Consider the following 21,020-nt stretch of genomic DNA (forward strand, 5'->3'; position numbering starts at 1 on the left):
GGAAAGCCATCCACTAGAACAACGCAAGACAATAGTTAATGTCTTAGAATACGCCGAATAGTGTCTTCCATTGTGTGTCCCATTCTAAATGCCGAGGTGAATATCGCGTTGAATCAGTGCCGCTTGATTGATAAATAGCAATTTAGGCATTTGTTTTACCTACCCCTACGCTCTTAGAAACTTTTTTGAACCAGGAATACTTTTACTACTTAAAATTGTAAAATTTATCATTGAATCTTAATAATAGCACTCGTAACATAACCGAATTACAGGAAATATTAAATATAAATCGTACAATGTATACAGCGGACGGAAAAACTAATCTAAAATCTGCTAATCTTATAATTAAAAAAAAAAAGAGATTGCGGAAGTATCGCCTGGGGACTATCATAATATAAATCCCAGTACGATGATAGTTTGTCGAAGGTTTTGAAAATGGATTTTGGACCTGAATAACTGCGTTGAGAAAGTAATGAAGAAATGAAACAGATTGCAAGTCTCTGCGCAAGCTCGGAGGCAGTACAGCGAACCTTCCCAGCAGAAGATCATGATTAACTCCCCTCGCAGGATAGGAACCGCCGTCCCTGAACATTAGATGCTTCAGTAACCTTCTCTGCACACTCTCAATTGACTGAGCGTGGCAGTTTTATATTGGTGACCATACCAGCGGGCCATAGTCAAGGGTCTAACACTTAAATAGCATTTTAACGAATCCTAAAATTTGCATTGCACTGGAAAGCATTTTAGTAATGTGAGGTAAAAAAGAGAACGTCTGGTCAAATAGAGTTCCCAGATCCGTTACAGTGGTAAGTCTAGTCAGGATAGTAGCATCCTTATTGTAATTGAAGACTATAGGAGTTTTTGTGCTGTGGTAAGAAACCACATTACACTTGCTGATGATAAGGTGCAATTTATTTTTACTATACCACTGACTGACAATATTGATGTTGTCCTGGAGAGTCATGCAGTCCCTGCCGGTTTTAATGCAGTGATATAGTTTTAGGTCATCCGCACAGAGCGTCTATAAATATATTAAACAGAAGTGGTCTAAGGTTAGAACATTGAGGCACACCAGAAGTTGGAATAAAAGGAACTGATCTAAACCCCTCAATTTCAACGAACTGAAAAAAAGACAGATGAATAAAAACAAATTCCGGTGTAGTACCGTGATGTGGTACGTATCACTTTCGGAATAGGACTGGTATCTAGAGTGTAATTTTTGTCGCCGTTTTTGGTCTTTTTCTCTTTGACGAAACATTTTTAATTAATCTAAATCGCGAATTATTTTCGATTAACACTTAACTACGACGTTATCGGCGGAAAGGTCAACACTTTGCGGACCGGTGTTACGTAAAAATCGCCCTCGCGACCGTAACGTATTTTGTAAAAAAAAAAATGACGGTTTGATTCAAAACATTTATTGGACGTATAAAAGTACACAAAGTCTACCGTAGATTATTCATATAAATACCGTTTCGTAGCAGGAATGAGACTCTACTTACAAGAAAACTTCTACCGACACAATAATAGTAGGAATGAGTACTATAAATAATTAAATACACGTTAACGGATAAATTAATATTGCACCGTCGGCCGCCAAAACATTATCGTTTTGTACAACGCTACCTAACCTAGAAAAAAAACTTACTCTAGTGACTAGGATTCGATATCATTAGCCGATACAATGACACAAAAGTAAAATTAAAAAAGAAAAAAAGCATACGAAATAAAGAAACGTAAAATTAAATCGATTTTTGACAGGGCGAATTGTCGCGCCGGTCAAGAAATCTGACAGAAGACTAGCAGCACTCCATTTTCGTTCGGACGAAATGCGCCAATAGCAAAGTTCGGTCGCTTTTGGGCAAGTGTCGTTGAGAAAAAATAAATAAATAAATAAAATTAATATCTAATTGCGGTTATCGGCTAATGGTACATTGCTGATACCTTAGCCAGTCTGTTTTCTCCAACTATTTCTACGTGTTCTATCAGCAAACCATTAAAAGTACCATACGATTAAGTATTCCTCTACAGAATAATACTACTAACTTTAATTAGCCTAGTAGAACCATTTCTACTATCTACAGTTCTAACAAATTAAGTACCAGCTGCCGTGAAGAGCTCAATGGGAACCTAAGATCTAAGCACCAAAAACAGCTTTAGAACTAACCATAAACATAGGAAAACGTTAAAAACGAATACTTGTGGCACAAATAGAATTCACAGTTTCTAATTTATTCTAAACCTAAGCCCATTCAAAATGGTCCCTTTACAAGGAATTGCTCTCGAAAATCTAATATTCAAACCGCTATGGCGAGTCCCAACGAGTAAAGGTTTTTCTGTGCGCAACTAGGTTTATCCCTAGTCGAGAAATCAACCGGCTGTTCTTGGTGATGTTGCATTATCTGGGTGAACGCGGCCGCGTTGAGGATCACAGAGGGGTGCTTGATGGTGGAGTAGAGTAGACGCTCCGGATTCGGCGATATCACTGTCGAACGGTAGAGCATCGGTGACCTAACCGCGTTCTCCGTACTGCGGATGACCGAGTCTGTGAGCCTCACCGCCGATACAATCACTGGGGTCGGCGATGCGATCGCTTTGTCTGCAAGAAATCGTCAATAAGTTAATATTAAGGTTCAAATCCTAAGTAAACAAGGTAAAAAGCCAAGTCGCTATATGAAGATTCCAACCCAAGTGTACATCTATTGGTGGTCTTCAAATGCTTTAGGTTAGTAATATAACCCATGAGGCAGCACATGGGACTAAAAAGGAAGGAGTGCAGGACACAGGGATATCTCCTTAATCGCAAATGCTGTTAAATGTTGTGTTTCTTTGAAGAATAAAGAATAGAAAGAAAAGAAAAGTAAATTAGAGAAATCAAAGGATCGAAAATTTCACCCGTATATGTAGACATAATATAAGACTACATAAAGATGAACTGGCTGGTAGGTCATAAGAATATCTCGGCTCGTAAGCAATTTTGGCAACTCTCATCGAAGAATCATCGGCGGCTTACAAAATGTATAACTTTGAGATCGCAAATTGGCGAGACTGCTATTATTCGACGATGTGGGAGAAGATTAAAGAAACTTAGGTATGTTATTAATGGAAGAAGTTCCGAAATTTCACACATGTCGTAGAGGTTACGTAAAGACTACATAGGTCATAGGAAGATCTCGTTGCTCGTAACCAACGTTGACAACTCTCATGGAATGTACAAACCTAGATTGGGAAAATGGGTGTGCTATTAGAGGACGAAGCTCCGCTTTAATTTAGTTTAAACGATGGGAAATCTCACACTCGTGTGTAAAGGTTACCTTTATCCGGTGAGCCTTCTCTGGACGAGTGCCTTCCGTTAATCCTCATGCAAGAAGACTCCTCGTGCTTGTACAGGTACGACTTCAGGGCGAAGGCTTTGCCGCACCGGCCGCACACGTGCGGCTTGGTATTGGAATGGGTTTGGATGTGCGCCCTCAAGTTGGACTTGTCAGCGAACGCCTTGCTACAGATGGTACACCGGAAGGGTTTCTCGCCGGTATGGGTCCGTATGTGGCCCTGCAGCAACCACGGTCGTGAGAAACACTTGCCGCAGAAGTGGCATTTGCAGCCCTGGTTGTGGGTGCGCACGTGCATCGAGAACGCCGGCATGCTGACGTAGAGCTTGTCGCAGTGCGGACAGCGACGCGCCTTTTTATCCGCCGGACTCCTGTGCGTCTGCCGGTGGCGCGCCAAGTTACTCGACGTGCTGTACCTGCGCGCAAACATACTCAGTCGGTAACGGGTCGAGATTCGCACCTTGAGGCGCGCCTTTACCTTTTGCCGCACTCCGAACATTCGTGGTCGTTGGAATCGGACGATGAGCCGTCGTTTTTCTGAGTGTGCGTGGGTGCGACCTGCTGACCCCCCGGCATATCGAACAGGGTTGTGTTCATTTCTTCGTCCTGAAACGCGAAAATATACTCTTCATGCACACTTTGGTGTCCGCAACGTTTGCGTCACCTTTAGCGGTCCGTGGTGGTGTCGAGTTGCCCTCGACGATTTGTCGAACAGTTTATGCGTGTAGGAGCACGGCGAGTCTGCGCGGTGGCCTCTTCTTTCCATGATTTGACCGGTGGCCACCGCCACCTCCGCGAGCTTGGTCAAGTTGTAGAGCTCATCGGGGTAATCGGAGCTGCTTTCCGATGACGACGCGTGCAGGTCGGAAGAGTTTTCCGCCACATTTACCGAATGTTCGGGACTCGCGTCTGAAAACCGCATCAGTGGAAGGTTCGCGAACGGCGTGGCGTGTGACGCAAGCGATTCATTGTTGTCGCGGTTTCCAGATGCCAACAAGTAGCCCGAATTCGTTTTATTTATAGGCGTCTACCTGTACGGTTCGGCGAAACGTTCAATTTTGCGACGCCTATGTTCGAGAAAAATCGCGAGCCACGCGATCCTTTGGTGTCTGACAGCAGACGCCAGTGGTGGATGGTTTGAAGGAAAACAATACAGCGGTATCTAAGATGGTCTCCTGGTTTCTATGGACTATTGACGTTGAATTGATGTGATTGGGAATTACTTTGTTTAGTAGGGGAGATCGGTATTTCTTATAAATAGAAAACAAATTACAATGTTGTAATGCCACGTAATATTCAAAGAATTAGTCCCAATAAGACCCAGGCGAATTGGTTAGTTAGAGGTCCATAGAAAACATCTCCTGGTTAGTTTCAACCATTAAGCGATGGACAATTGACAAATGATTAGTTCATGGTACTATATTGTTTGCTATAAACAGCGAACATGCGAAACGGAAACAGCTGGAAAAGGTTATTTAGTATTCTTGTTGCTACTGATTTTAGATAGTTGGTATGCTACTTTTTAATTTTTTATGGTATCCCTTAATCCCTCAAAGAATTAACTTCAAAAAGGTAGTCCAATTGTTATTCTCGTTTTTATTAAATCTAGGAGAGAATTATACTGGGCCTTGTAGGATCTTAATGGACGCGATCATGAATTGGTTAGTTTAACAAAAAACTTGCCCTGGTCAGTTGACATCATTAAGCGATAGAGGATTGACGCCTGGTTGCTGTATGGTTCGTTCTATTTACACCAAGCGAACAATGTTAATATATAAGTGACATGGAAGAATTACTTCTCGTTTCTACTGATTCTGGAGTAGAGTTCGTTGTAAGAATTATTGGGCTTGAGTTAGTGTATTTAAATATTTCTTACAATACAGGAGGTGCTTGCTATTTCTTGGGTAATATTCCTCAAAAAGTTAATTTAATTGATCTTCTCTGGTCCTTGTTTGAATCTTAATAGATGCCTCGATGAATTGGTTAGAGATTCATAAAGAAACCTTTCCCGCCGGTTGGCTAGTTCAAATCATTAATCGATGGAGGTGTGACAGCTGGATCGATCTGTTTTACCTAAGATACCCACGTATCTGCTATAAACGAACAGCCAAGGAAACTGCTCGCAAAGGATAAAATGTACTTTATTTTGTTCCTCTCCGGTTCTAGAGGGGGAGTTGGGTGTAATTAGATGCGTATCAATGGGGTGTTATTAGCCTGGATGAGTTTCGAAGGAGATTATAGAGATAAAACCTCTTCTCAATAATAAAATAATCAAACAAGTGAGGGTAAGAGAGATTTCTTTCTGTTGAAGGTAGGGTGTGCAAGGAAGGTTTTGGTTAGTTTACCAAAAGCACGAAAGATTTTTCCAGACTTTGGGTATACGGCATGACTATGACGAATCCGGTTCCTATTTCTAATCCAGGAAAGGTGCTACCCGTTGAACTTGAAGTGGGTAGATATCTTGGCATCGAAACGCGGAATATACGCCGCTGTCTAGGTTCGATTTTGGTGGACGAGGCTACGCGCGTCCGATAGAAAACTAAGTTTATAAAAAAAAATCGAGGCCAAATATCGGTGGTGGTGGAGGGCCAGGCGTGTGCGTTTTGGACACGCGCCAAGCGATAAATTCGCTGCCGATATTCGCCTTACGCGATAATGGTTTCGTTTATTGACAAACTCGTTCGGTTTTCTCCGATGGAAATAGAACAGGTGGAAAAATTATCCGCAAAACCCGACTTGAATATAGAACGAGATCGCAAAAATGCCGAAAAGGTCGTGCGACAATAGTTGCCATAATTAGTACACACACAAAGATCAGGACAAAGAAATGAATTTGGTTAGTAAACGGCCCATGTCAGTGTTAATAGAACAAGTGGACCCGTTTGGAGGATTGTACGTCAGTGAGATTGTTGACGAGCACTAATAAAATAACTTAAAAAATTAAAAGGATTTCGTGAAGATAATCTGCTGACCGATGCTGACGATTTGGTGGATGGTCTTTCTAGTGCGCGCTAATTTTAGAGAGCCATTGAGGCTATGCCAGCGTAGGACTGAGTTTTAACGCCGCCGACGAAAGATTTTACAATTTGCGCGGGTCCGCGATTTGTTTTTTCACCAACAAAGTGGAAATCGTATTGTTTAATGGCCCCCGGCCGTAATTTGTTTACGTCATTCTCAATTTTATAACCCTCGTTTGTTTGTTTAAATTTTACTATGACCCCTTAAGGAACAATAAACAAACGCGAGCTTGATGTTCGGGCGGTAATTTCGCGCGCCCGTTGATATATACTTTTCATGGTGAAACTTTTAAAGTGTGAAAGTGATTTGATGTTTAGAAGGTTCAGTATAGGCCAAATAAGCCTAAATAATGCATTAAGATAGCTTTGTTGTGGCCATTGCCGCTTAAATGTTGTAGAAATAGTGTGAACGTGCGAATATTCTTATATTATATTATATTACTGAAAGTTCATAGCAATTTAGGGAGGAAAAACAGTGACTGATGATCAGTAACAAGTAGATCAGATAAGAGAGATAAATGGAAAAAGAGTTACAAAGAAGTTAGAAGTTTAAGATTACCTTAAGAATAGAAATCTATCTATCTATCTGAAATTATTGTAGACTTGGGTGCACAAGGTAGATTTTGGTTAATTCACCAAGAGCAAAAAAGATTTTTCTAGACTTTGGGGATACGGGATGACCATGCCGAAGCAGCTTTTCCATGGGGAATGTTACAAAAGGTTATAAAGTCTCATATGAAATTTCCATAACATGTCATTTGTTTTGAAAAGTTATGGAAGAGAGTCTTTATGCTCGTCAAACACAGAATGAGATAAATGAGGACGCGCAACCATTTACTATTTTTTCATTCAACATACAAAAAATTAATATTGTATTTATAATTAGTAAAAAAAGAAACACAAAATTGTTAAGAAGGATGCTATTTTTTATTACTCTTTGATCCTAAGACGGGTTAAATTAAAAATTAATAAATGCAATCGCATTTCAATACAAAGTCATTAGCTATTTATCCTGAATTTAGTTTGTGAGAATAACTTCAAAGAAGTAGATGAAAGTGAAATTGAACGTCCGAAGTGTTAAATGAGGTTGCATGCGAGTTAAAAAAAACGTCGTTTCCTTGCTAAATTTACAAGTTGCTCCAAGATTGGATACATAATTTTGCTCCATGCATTCGCGGAACTTATGGTATGAAATTGCGAATTGACATGCCGCAACGACCTTCGAGATCAGCTTACGCATAAAAAGGCAACGAATCCTACCGCACCGCTCAGATATGGCGCCCGGAGTCTTAGGAACTACCGCTTACCCTTCCTGCCGTCGGATCCCTCTGGATGGTACCGTTTGTGCGTCATGAGGAAAGCTCTGGGCATCTTTTACGAGTCAGTTGGACAGACGCGTCAGTCACGTCTGTCAGTTGGCATTCAAAAACCACCTCACCGCGGTACCGGTGGTGCGCATATATTTTTTTTTTGTTTTTTTTTTAATTTGAAATGGAGAAAGTGTGTTCGCGCACGCGAGAGGAGCTAAAGTGTGACTGCGAGACGTTAAGTCAGTAGCCGCGGCTATATTTACACACGTGGACGCGTGCCAACTGAAATTTCAGGTGGGAGGGATGCTGAAACGGAGGAGCGCGCGCGCGCTCGCTCTGCCTCTTTCTCCTGAAACCGCCCGAGGGTCGTCGGCGTCTTCCATTTGGGCCCCACGCCGACGGCGCTCGCGCCTGTTGCGCTTAATGAACCCGCCGGTGTTTTTTCTTACCCGGTGGGCGAGAAGTTACCATAGATTTTGACCGGTTCTATAATTTTAGCTACATTCTTCTCTCTTTTTTTTCGCAGTGCCATGACAGTTGTCGATTGTTGGCTATCACGTTCGCGTTCATAATTATTGTCATTGAATTATTGACTGCTGAAAGGAATAATTGAATTATAATCATTCAATCCCACTTTCGCATACTACCTAACACTATATTCATTATAGAATATTATTAGGGAGCATAATCTATTCAATCAATATAATATCGCGAAGAGTACACTTCAACTTACATCAACATCCAGAACAAAGACAATGAAACAAAATTCTATCTAGTTCTAGGTACCGACTAACTAGACTATTATAATATTTGCAACAATGAAGTAAAGTCGAATTTGACGTATAACTTGGCCTACATAGGTCTACAACGCAAATGTCTCTGCCACCAAGCATGGCAGGTCTACAATTTAATGAGAAAAGCTGTATGATCTCATTGCAGTCTACTATTGAGTAAAAGTCATCGTTACAAAATAAAAGTGTTTGAGAAATATATCAATAGGGGGCACTTTAATTAGAATTTTTTTTTTTAATTTTCCTTGTATTTTATTTATTTAGACTGACACTGCAAAATAGAACAGATAGCAGCAGAATCCCAAATTCTCAACAATTGTTACTCTTGTTTTAAGTCGATAAGTGTTATCGTTTAGCCGCAAATCGATTTTTTATCCTCGGCTCGAATTTTACCAGTAACAGGATTTAATAAAATTTGAAAGTCATTGTCGCAATCCGTTAAAAATTAGGTTCTATTAAAAGAGCTTATTATCCAACTGCCACTGTGATGGCCGATCAGGAATATTCAAATACTGAATATCGCTGTATGAATTTTTGCTACGGAAGGGCAAATGGAAATGCAGATCAAATACGTCGCCTTTGTATCGAGGCTTATCTCAGTAGACACGTTCCATCTGCTAAGCCGTTCATCAACTAACTTGCTGCTCGGGAAAGAATTTCTTGCTCTACAGTTTGGAAAGTTTTGAATGAAAATGATCTTCGGCCCTTTCATGTTCCAATAGTTCAAGCATTGTACGAGAGTGATGAGCAGTTGAGAGTAATTTTATGCAATCAAATTTTAGGAAAAATTCAAAATTGCCCACAATTCTTAAATGTCATTTTGTTGACTGACGAGGCTGCATTCAGTCGTATTGCCGTTTTAAATTTTCGAAATATGCATCCGTGGAACATTGAAAACCCTCGTGCATAAATTGGGAAGATGTATTTGCAATTTCTCCAATAGCAACGACCACCTTTATTCGAAGTGGTACCCTTGCACTGGAGACGAAACGTGTGGTTAATGCAAGATGGCGCTCCACCATACTTTACATTGGATGTACGAAGGTATTTAAATCAGGCATTTGAACATTTATGGACAGGTCGGGGCGGACCTCTAGCGTGGCCGCCTCGCCCATCAGACTTTAATCCGATGGACTTCTTTTTTTGGGGGCACTAAAACACCTATAACAGATATCAATGATCTACTGTAAAAAATAATAAACGCTTGCGAAATTGTTAGAAATATGTGGTGTATTTTTTCGTATTCGACAGCATTTTTTAAAATTTATAAGAAATTGTTTAAAAAATGAACGGTGAATAATTTTTTATATTCGAAAATGTTAACTCAAATTAAACATGTTATTGCGTTGACTTGTTGCACATGTAGTGCACATTACGATTTAGAATTTTTGCTACGTGACGGACTACGATTATTTTACCACGTTGAACCGTACCTCCAAGTTTCCGAAGGCCCTGTATGTGCCACATTAAATTGACTTTGTTGACTAGTTTTAACAAGTCCCTAATAAAATCTTTTTGAACATGCTCTTTCTAGTACCTTTTGCCCTATATGGACCGAGCAATTTTTTTTAGAGGAATTCGTACATAGCATTTTTTTGTAAAACGGAAGTTGGTCCAATCTCTAGCCCTTTTCCTTTTTTGAGAGATACTTTTCGTACAAGTTTCACCCCTTGCATGCTTTCTATTTGCTGACCTACCGATAAGCTAATAAATAAGTGTTCCCTATGTATTTTTTTTTGCGTATAGTACAGTGCCGCACACTAAATATACGGGGTCTGATTGAAAAGTTACCTGACCCCATGTTAATTTGTGCCCATGTTTAAAGTTTTGGTAATTAAATGCTTGTTATTTTTCAAAATGTTATCCAATGAATGAGAATTATCGATCACGATATAGCAACAGCAACTATGATTTTTTAAACAAAACACATTATTCCACCAATCTTGTTCACCTCTGGGGTAAACTTAATTTTAGATAGGGTCTTTTGAAAAACGGCCACCGGAGCCAGGTTTGAAAAAAAAAAACTTTCAAGGCCTCCGCCGACCTCCGGTTGCCAAGTCGAAGAGCGAGAAGAATCCCCGCGACTGAGTCAGTGGCCGAAACACGTAAAAAACGTGGAAAAGTGGTTTATGGAAGCCGGCCAAAACGTTCCAGACGTCCATGGCGTCGCGACGCGCATTCCACGGTCCGATTTAGACGACTTAGTAACGACGCCGGCATCTCGGTTCAGTGACGTGTCTCGCGGGCGACTCGCTCCTACGGGGTGTCGAAAAGAGTATATACCCAACTACACCCGTGTATATACAAGGATATCCGGAACCGAGCGTCTGGCGATCTGTCTAGCCTTAACGACCCCGAATGTTTAAAAGGTGCGACAAGCCCCGCACTTTAACCCTCACCCCCATTGATTAATTGCCGAATAGTTGGGATAGCTTCGGGGACGGTCCCCTTCAATAATGGATCGACTATTTGTCTCTAGTTTACCAGACGCTTTCCACCTGGATGCGAGAAGGGTACGCGAAGGAACATTTTTGGTATACATGCAATTTCTACGTAAAGTTCCGTGAAAGTCAAAGTTTAAGAACACTGATGTGGAGTGTTGATTCTCAGGCCTATCTCTAATGAAACGTCAGCTCCTTCTTATTTCACTGATTGTTTATTGTGGCTCGAACTGAGTAACTGTTACTGACTTACTACTTACCGATACATACCGAAAATACTTAATTAATTAAGGGAATCCGTTTCGAATGAGTTATGAAAGTTAACAAATCGGTTGGGATGAAAATAACGTCGGTCGTATAAAACAACTCTCCAAGCCCCTCTGAAATTGCGAATTGGCGAATTTTTATTTACTCTTCGACAAGGTTCTGTAAAGTTGGATCAACCGTAGTGTTTTGGTTAATCCGAACGGATAGCCAGGCTGGAGCAACAGAATAATTTTGTTCGGTATCGTGTCGAAAGCTGAATATTGTGAAATCGAGTTATACGCAAGAGTGTTTAGAAAAGTTTTTATGAAAACCTCTTCGCATGTTACCAAGGGATGTGAAATTAACCGTTTGCTTAGTTTAATGGTTTTTAAAGTCAACATATATATAGCAATCTCGATTTGTTGGAAATATGGCATTAGGCAGTACTGGCAGTGCAGTGCAGTTTGGTTCCCTGATTTTCGTTAGTTCCAAAGAATTGCGTTACCGAACCAATAGAATAAATAATTAGGGTCGGTATCTTTTCGGAAGCTAAACCGACATAAGCCTTTTAATCATCATATTCTTAAATCTACAGCAGTGGTATGCAAGAATTTGTAGAAATTTTTTCATAAAAAAACCACCACAAATTAACCACTTGGTTGATATGAGGGCTTTTAAGTAATGAAATATTCACTAAATGTTGAGCGAATAACAATGAGAGAAATATCGCAATTTCTATTGATTGAGGCAGTGCTGACATCTAATTGGAGAATTTTTGTCATTACCGTCTCGAAAGATTTATGGTAGGCATTGAACAGTGCTGATATTTGATTAAACTTGCCTTCCTCGTGATGCTGCTACCCTCGTTTTGAAGACGTTAAAACTACGTTTACTAATGCTCATTGTTGACCAAATAGTCAACCAGGAAGGGTAACCTCAATTTCACGGTCGGAACCATTCGTGGCCAGATTTTGTTTGTATGGTTTCCAAGAACGCATTAGCGCGTTTGAACGATTACCGAGAAAGACGACGTCTTGAACAAAGACCGGTGGATAGGAGGGGCGCAGAGATTGGAGTATATATCGAGGAAATTCATGTTCAATGTTAGGATTGCGGCGGTCCAGAAATAAACCGGTAACGGATTTGGTTCGCGCCGCGAAAGCGGATGTCGGAGGTGGTGGGAAACTGAAAATAGAAATATAACCGATTTGTTTGGTTTCTTTTTTCGTAAACACACCGTGTGCGTGCGGCGTTCTGGCACAGAGGGGTTTTCTCTCTCTCTCTCCCTCGTTCGCTCTTAAAAATAATGGACGGGCTCGGGGGAGGGGATGGTTGGGGAATTAGCTTGGTAATTTGAAACCGCGTCAGAGAAACGATTCAAGGATCAAGACCAATCGTAAATTAGAAAGTTAGAAGGTCTGAATCAGCTTTTTCGCCTATATAAAAAAAAACGGTTGGAAAATAAGATGCTTCGTCGGTCTTCCTTGCGATCTACACCGGCAGCCAAGCGACAATAAATAAAATACAGCGCAGCAAAATAATATCCAAGTTAGTTTTGTCATGGATATCAGGCAGGAAGGCTATAGGGCAGCTATAGAGACACGTCAGCTCGTGGAATTTACTGTTGGCTTAAGAGGCACCTGGGACTGGAAGAAAACACTGAGTAAGTTTTCATCTGCTGGACTTAACCAAATCAGAGGCAAGAGGTAGATGAAGCTATATAACTATGATGGTGGTCACAATAGATCATTTGGATGGCATTGACGGACAGGCTAAAACTTTTTATTATTATAACGTGCCTTGGGACTATCAAATTGGGCACCCCTTTAGGAAACACCCTGTGTAACAAATCTTTTTCATGGAAGTCGTTTAGGTCTGTCTCCGTCAGCGTCTAAAATCGTTTGTTTACGAATGGGACTCCGGAAGTTGACGCGTGCGGGGTCGAGGCACCCTTAACCTAACAACTTGCGTGGCTGCGCCCTTTTGACATACCCGCATTAACAGTTGTCGCGATATTAATAGGACGTTTTGGGTGAGACGCCGTTTCAAACGTTCACCGTCCTGTCGTCGACATAACCTTAAAACCCGGCTAGTTTCTCGCCATTGTTATCGCTTTGGTCGGTCGCGCCTGCATTAATTCTTAAAGGGAAACATCTGTTGATACGGCAGCGTAGCGTTATACGTGAAAATAAACGCGGTCTAAAAAAAGCGGCTTCTTGCGCGGTGTCTGCTATTTACATCTCGTTTCCGGAAGATAGGTAACGTTTGCGGGCGATTGATGCCAGTGTACAGGGTGTTCTACGACGATACGTCTCAGAAAAAGAAGATTATTCCCTATAAAAAATTACTAAAATTTGTTTACTGACGTTACCATAGAATTATAGCATCAACGACGTTCGACAAGTCAGCTTTGACGTTCGAGCCAGAGAGAGTGTTTTGGGTTACTTGTTTAGATTTAAACGATTAAGATAGATGGCAATATGAAGCTGCGTCCGAGTTCAGCGGTTCAGTTTGGTCGTTCGAGCCGGATTTCGAAGAAGAGTTGTCAAGTTTGATATATTAAAGTTGTTATATTTAACGACAGTAAGGGCCTGTACGTTGATATTCGCGTGAAAATTAGTGTTTGATGTCGTCATCGAGATAGACAAGTATCGCATGGAAAGATCTTTTATATATATTATAGTGAATTGGCTTGGTGGATTACGTATAATGAGACACTTTAGATGTGTTTAGATGTTTGTTTTGGATTATTTTGTAGATATTGAAAAAAGAGTAAGAAACTTCTGCGCTCAGAATGGATTAAAAACTACAATCAATATAATCTAATGCCATCATCAAGGTAGACAGGTGTCGCCATATAGTTGACTAAAATGACGTCCATATTACTTAATAATATCATAAGGACCGACAGTCGACTTCAACAACAAAATATACCTAGTTGAGTATCGAGCCGGATGCAGTGCGTTTTGAGTTCTCGATTAAGATATCAAGCGCTTGTTGTGAACAAAAAACATCGAGATAGACAACTTCATTTCAACAAATATGATAAGGTACGGGAAGTTTGTAGTTAGATTATGTGGTCTACGTGAAGCGAAGACACAGTTCAATAACAAAATGAATGTGCCGCCGATTTAGCTTGTGGAATACAATCTGGTCCTTCGAACCGGATTTAGTGACTTTTGGATTACTCGATTAAGATATTAGGCGCGGCGAATAAAGAAACGTGGAAACGACGGAAGCCGGATGCCGAACCTGTGCCCCATATTAAGAGATAGTTTATCAACAAAGCCGGTAACCTGTAGTGACGATTTCCGGCGTTCGAAGCGTAACCGGGAGCGACAACAACAAAAAAAAGAGAAGAGTTGAAACATCGTCGAGGAAAGCACGGGGCCACATGTCCGTCGACGGGATTGCGCCACGAAGCTCCGCGGCATCGGCTTCCTCTCGTTTCGCCGGATACGTTTCGAAATCGTGGAACGTGGATACGGAGAGAGAGAAGAAAAAAAAGAAAAACATCGCGCGCGATTTTACGACGTACGTATGACGCGAAACAGCCGGTCGGATCGCGTGGAAATTAACCGCCTTCGCGATCCCGTTTTTGCTTTCCTCCAGCGACGGAACAAGTCTCCATGGGGTTCCTAAAATGACAGTTTTAATCCCCGGAGATCGACTAGATTCCAGGGTAAAAGGGCATTTTTAATTACTCTTTTTTGAAGATATAAAGCACGCAAAAAGAAGCACATATTCCAGGGTAAAATTGCAATTTTGATGCCTCATTTTGGGATTAAATACTTTGAGAATGTAAAGCACAGGGGTCGTCTTGGTAAAAAAAGCACTTTTAATCTATCATTTTAGTCCCTGGACATTGACTAGATTCCTTGGGGAAAGTGCAATGGTGAATATTCATTTTATGGGCCCGCCAAACTTTGACTATATAAAACAGTAGGTTATGTTATTAATAAGAAGGCACTTGACAAAATTCTACTCAAAGCAATGATTTAAAAGAGATATATTTCAAAACTAAGAGCGAACTGGCAAAGGATATTAAAAGATGTAAAAAGCAATACGCCGAAACACTTTTAATGAGCAACAAAAAGAGAAGAGGTGATGTATGGAACTGTGTGAATAATATCTGTAAAAATCGTAAAGCCAAAACATTTATAGAAAAAATTGAACTCCAAAATTCCTCACAGATAATAGAAGAAAAACATGAGATATAGAAGTTGGAGAGATTGGCCAACTACATAAAAAATGTCTCATACAATGAATATATTAGTGGGGCTAAACTTCAGAGAAGTAACTTTCAGAGAAATACACAAAATTATTAAAATTCTTAAAACTAAAAAATCGCCTGGATATGACGAAGTAAGGGCTGAAACAATCAAAGAAATTGCTACAGAGATCACACCAATCTTGACTTATTTGCTACATTTTAGTTTTGTAGTTCATTGTTTTCCCGATGAAATAAAGTTAAGTGAGATTAGGTCGTCACTTGAAATCAGGTCAAAAAAAAATAGGCAACTGTAGACTAATTTAATTTATTTCGAATGTTGGGAAAATTTTTGAAAAAGCGATCAAAGATTGAGTGGTGGCATTTCTAGATAAGCATAAAATTATTTCTAAAAGACAGTTCGGTTTCCAGAAACACTAATCCATAATCTGACTTTGCACATTTATGATGCAATAGATAACAAGAAAGCTTCCGTGTGCGTTTTTGTTGATTTTACGAAAGAAATCCTTCGATACACAGTATGTCATGCCAAACTAATAAAAAAAACTCGAAAAATATGGCAATGTTGACAAATGGTTTAAGTGTAATAAACTGACTTTAAACAACACTAAGACAATTTCTTCCTTTTGCATCTTACTCTAAAACTCTACCGCATTTTGAAACCATCAAACTGGTACAAAATAATAAATTTTTGGACGTAATTATTGATAGATTTTCTCATCTCAAAGATTACTTAAATATTCATTATCGTAAAAAAGTTTACTACTCCCCCTTTAAATCGCAAATAAATTACGGTACTGTAATTTTGGGTAACAAAATATTATTTGGAAGAAGTAAACGTTTTGCAAAAGTGGGCGCTAAAGTTAATATTTAATAAAAATCAGTTCTACCCTACTTACATTTTATATAATGAAATCAAAATAGTAGACACCCGTCAACTTTACTTCAGTAGTGTTCATTAACAGAAAAAAAATTTAACTTGAAAATATCACATATAAACAGAATACCCGACATAAAAATGATTGTGCAGTTGTCCCAGTGAGCAAAAAAACCGTCAATCAAAGCTCATTTATGTTTCTGGCCCAAAAGTTCTTCAACTACGTACCCAAAGAACTTAAAGACACTGTATATGATAAATATTTCAAAGCTAAAGAAATTTTTGATAATTACAGACACATTAGAAACTCATAGCGTTTTTTGAAAAATCGTTTTAGTCTAAAAAACCCCCATTGTGACTTTATCTCAATTGTGACTCATATAAAGTCAACTCTGGCTGTATTCTAGGTAGTAAAAATGGCCTCCTATCGCTATCTTAGGCGTGAACAAGCAATAAATATTTAAACTCTATTATTAATATTGTTATTATTTTTTTTTATTATTATTCTGCTTGATATTATTATCATTATGTAGGTTCTAGATTCTAAATAAATGGGCAGTTTCTATATATTTTGAAAATATAAAACACAATACGTTGTGTTAGCAATAAAATGACACTTTTCATGATCAATTTAAAGTAGTTTTTTTTTGGCTCATCTCGACCATTTTTACTGACTGTCTCTGTCTCCTGCGTTCTTGCGTTAACTTGGTTGTTTTGTGAACTTCTTTTAATACTCTTCTAATATTTTTTCGTACAACGCTTTGCTCATAAAGGTTTAGCTGATAGTAGTGTATGTAGGTTGGCATTTCCAGGCTTTCCAAACAAGTTGTTAAGGTCCTTTAAAAGTTTGAACTAAAAATTAAATTAATAACTTTTTGTTGACTAGTTTCCAGATGATTTTCTTAATAATATCTCAGTCTTGTTTCAAATTTCCAAAAATGTTTTACTTTCTTTATACAGGATGTCCAGAAATGATAAGAAAAAAATGTGTGGGCAGACACTACTCAATATTAAAGTTTCTTGTAGTATTTTTTTCAAAATTCAAATGTAAGAGAAATTCAGAATGCACATGGTTTTAAAAATAAATTTTCCTTTTTTTTTCGTTTGCATATTACTTAATTTCTTCATTATGCGATTTTAAAAAATACAAAGTTTGTATATGAAAAGCACGAAATAAGCGACTCTGTAAGCTCTCTTTAGACGGCGAACCACCTATCGAGCCCGAGCCTCGTAATTTTATATAAGAGCGGCCATACGCGGGGGCAGCACACACGTAAAACGATCTTTAATGGGCACTTAAAATTAAAAATACGTTTCTCCGCGCGGAGTGTGCGGCCGCGAAAACCCAGGTGCCACGCGCGTTTCATCTCGTTTTTCCGCTCCCTCGAATCGGCCTGCCCCCCCGGATAAACGACGTCTGCGACACTCTCGAGCCCGCTGGGCCGCAATTTGTAATTATCGCACACGACTCGAAAAGGGAAATGTCTGCACCCACGAGAACCTGGATTCAAAAACATAAATTTTCTATTTTTAGTTTAACTCGATCAATACTCCACCTGGGACGATGCTGGGTTATATATTTATTTGCTCAACAGGCGTTGTACATCTAGGTCTCTTCTTTCTAATAGTCTTTTCACTATTTACCTTTAGTCTTTCCTGAGGCGTTTTCTGACCTCATCAAGATCCTAACATCTTGGGGCTTTCGACTTGTTATATTTGTTTTCTTAAGTTCGTCTTATTATTTCAGTAAATTTCTATGTATCTATTGGTACACTGTCCATTTTATTAACTGCTCTACCGCCCTTTCAAACCCAAGCAAATCCATTTCTAGATTTCCATTCTTTGTTATTTGTTTGTTAAGAGATATGTATATCATGTATACGAGTGTGTTCTTAAAGTCAGGTGACTTTTGTAATGGGGCGGGCAATGTACATTCGATTTTTTTTTATGTTGGTACACATGTCCCTAACATATGTTCGCAGTTTCACCCAGTTTGTACATTTACTTTTTTTTGTGAGACGCGTTTTGTGTGCTCGGTGATATTCTGCTATCAAAAAAAAAATATAACAAAGAATTTACATAAAATTTTGTGTAAAAAATTGAATACAGTGCCGCAAAACACCTGAAATGTTGACAACGGCATATGGTGAATCTACTTTGAGCAGAGACGCCGAAAACGTTCAAGAGTTGGAACTAATCTTCTTCTTGACGTGCCATCTCCATCAGTGGAGGTTGGATATCACATTGGCAAATATCTCTCTGACTTCAGCAGATCTTATAAGCTCTTCGAAGTCCATGCCAGTCCACTGACGTATATTCCTCAGCCGTGACAGTTTCTTCCGACCCAGCCCCCGCTTGCCTTCGATCTTTCCCTTGACGATGAGCTGTGCGTATCGGTATTTGTCGTTTCTCACGATGTGACCCAGGTATGCAGTCTTACGGACTTTCACAAGCTTGAATAGTTCTCGTTCAGTTCCCAGCCTGCGCAAAACTTCTTCGTCCGTGTTATGCGATGTCCATGGTATTTTAAGTATTCTGCGATATGTCCACATCTCGAAAGCTTCTAGTTTATTAATGGTTTGTATTTTTAGTGTCCATGTTTCGACTCCGTACAAGAGAGTAGACCACACATAACATTTTGAGAGTCTTAAACGCAGCTCGAGGTTGATTCGTAAGTCGCATAGGAGCTTTCTGAGTCGTACAAAAGAGTTTCTGGATTGTTCTATTCTCGATCTTATTTCTGTGTTCTTATATTTGTTATCTATCCAGCATCCCAAGTATTGAAACCTGCCCACTTCTTCTAGTATCTTTCCATTTATTTGTATTGGTTATGGGACATTCTTTAATTTTTTAATTACCATTACCTTAGTTTTCTTAACGTTTATTTTCATATCGAACTCTTCGCAGGTATTGCTAACGCGGTCGAGGAGTCGCTGCAAACCCACATCCGAGTCGGCGATTAGAATAGTATCGTCAGCGTATCTAATGCTGTTTATGTTCACGCCATTAACTTTGACTCCCTCTGAGATGTCTGCCAGGGCTCTGTCAAATGTAAATTCTGAATAAAGGTTAAACAGCAAAGGGGACAAGACGCAGCCTGTCTAACTCCCCTGCCAATCCCGAGTTGGTAGGACTTGGATCCCTCTATTCTGATTCTAGCGCTCTGGTTACAATATAGGTTCTGTATTAGAGCATTGTCCTTTTCATCCAGGCCCACGCCACGAAGCGACTCTATGAGCAGATCGTGTCTCACTCGATCGAATGCTTTTTCGAAGTCTATGAGGCAGATGAAGATGTCTCGTTGTTGATCATAGCATTTTTGCGCTAGCACCAGTAGGCTAAACAAAGCCTCTCTCGTGCCCATTCCGCTCCTGCGGTTATGAATTATGAATTTATGAGTTATGAATTATTTTCAGTAGGACTTTTAACGCATGACTCATTAAACTAATTTGGCGAAAGTCTCCGCAGTCTTTGGGGTTTGTTTTCTTTGGCAATGGTACGAAAATTGATTAACCATTCTTGAAGTATTTTGCCAGTTTCATAAATGCGGTTATAGAGAGCGACAAGCAGGTCGATGTTTTCTTCGCTTATTAGCTTTAAGATTTCGGGTAATATTTCGTCTGGCCCTGGGCTCTTGTTTGCCTTGAGTTGTTTTATCGCGTACTCTACTTCGGTTTTCAGAAGACTTGGTTCTTCCGCGTTCATGTCCGTCTGGTAGGGCTCTGCTCTGGCGCCTTCGAACAGATTCTTGATGTATTTTTCCCATTCTTGTAGTTTTCCCTCTGTGGAGTCTAATAATTTTCCATCCGAGCTTAATATGTTGTGGACTGCAGTTTTTCTGTTCGTCGCTGTAAAATCTTACACTTTCTTATGTAGGTTGTCATGGCGTCCTTGCAATTCCTCTATTTCCGAGCATCTGTCTTCTATCCAATGTTCCTTGACACTTTTTATTTTGGTGCGGATTATTCTGTTAAGATGTCTGTACTTATTTATGTCATTAGCGGCTTTACATTCCCTCCGTGAGTCCATCAGATTTAAGATTTCCCCTGTCATCCACTCTCTCCTATTTCTTTTAGGAGTTGGTTTCAGATTTGCTTCAACGGCCCCATTTAAGTGGAACAAATGGTGTTAAAAAATTGTCGAATCACTATTACTGAGACGTCGGCGTGCTATGCAGTTTTTTTCGAAATTTTGGGTATGAAACGTGTAGCAGCCAAATTTGTTCTGAAACTGCTTAATTTTGAACAATAGGACTATCGAAGGAGCATCGCTCAAGAGCTGTTAAATGACGTCGAAGATGATTCTGATATGCTCAAAAAGGTCATAACTCGTGACGGGTCATGGATATATGGTTATGACGTCGAAACCGAAGCCTAATCGTCCCAATGACAGAACCGAGAATCGCCAACATCGAAAAAAGCCCTTCAACGTCGATTGAACGTGAAGAGTTCTTACTACAAGGTAGTACGTTCAATAAAGAAGTTATGTGCGGCTTCCGAGAAGCAATACGAAGAAAACGTCCGGAATTGTGGGAAAACAATTCATGGATTTTGCATGACGATTAGCGTTGCCCAAATGTAAGACCAAGGCAAGACTTAGCCAGCCTTCGTCTTTGTCTTGCACCAATACACTTGGTCTTGGTTTGGGTATTACACTCCCGTCTGGATTGGAGATGAATGCTGGAATTATAATGATTTAAAATAGACACTATTTTTTATAATCCCTTCGCTTTGTACCAAATTTTGAAGATTGTGCAGTCTATCAGTGTGACCGAG

The 21,020-nt window shown here is 39.7% G+C and overlaps 2 protein-coding genes across 2 annotated transcripts; both read right to left on the reverse strand.

The window, feature by feature from the left end:
- Positions 1–1,425: 1,425 nt before the first annotated feature.
- On the reverse strand, positions 1,426–8,059 carry LOC132706990 (zinc finger protein SNAI3-like). Its single transcript, XM_060678592.1, has 5 exons — positions 7,657–8,059; positions 3,997–4,241; positions 3,811–3,938; positions 3,315–3,748; positions 1,426–2,599 (listed from the first exon to the last, which is right to left on the reverse strand). Exons 1-5 carry the CDS (start codon positions 7,718–7,720, stop codon positions 2,298–2,300), a joined length of 1,173 nt encoding a protein of 390 aa, XP_060534575.1. The 5' UTR covers positions 7,721–8,059; the 3' UTR covers positions 1,426–2,297.
- LOC132706926 (uncharacterized) lies at positions 7,900–19,950 on the reverse strand. The gene is made up of 7 exons (XM_060678523.1): positions 19,760–19,950; positions 19,360–19,616; positions 19,110–19,303; positions 18,557–18,629; positions 17,558–17,713; positions 11,304–11,411; positions 7,900–8,078 (listed from the first exon to the last, which is right to left on the reverse strand). Exons 1-7 carry the CDS (start codon positions 19,948–19,950, stop codon positions 7,900–7,902), a joined length of 1,158 nt encoding a protein of 385 aa, XP_060534506.1.
- Positions 19,951–21,020: the final 1,070 nt, after the last annotated feature.

The sequence above is a fragment of the Cylas formicarius genome, unplaced genomic scaffold, assembly GCF_029955315.1.
Source record: "Cylas formicarius isolate icCylForm1 unplaced genomic scaffold, icCylForm1.1 PGA_scaffold_9__14_contigs__length_23061073, whole genome shotgun sequence".
Lineage (NCBI taxonomy): Eukaryota > Metazoa > Arthropoda > Insecta > Coleoptera > Brentidae > Cylas > Cylas formicarius.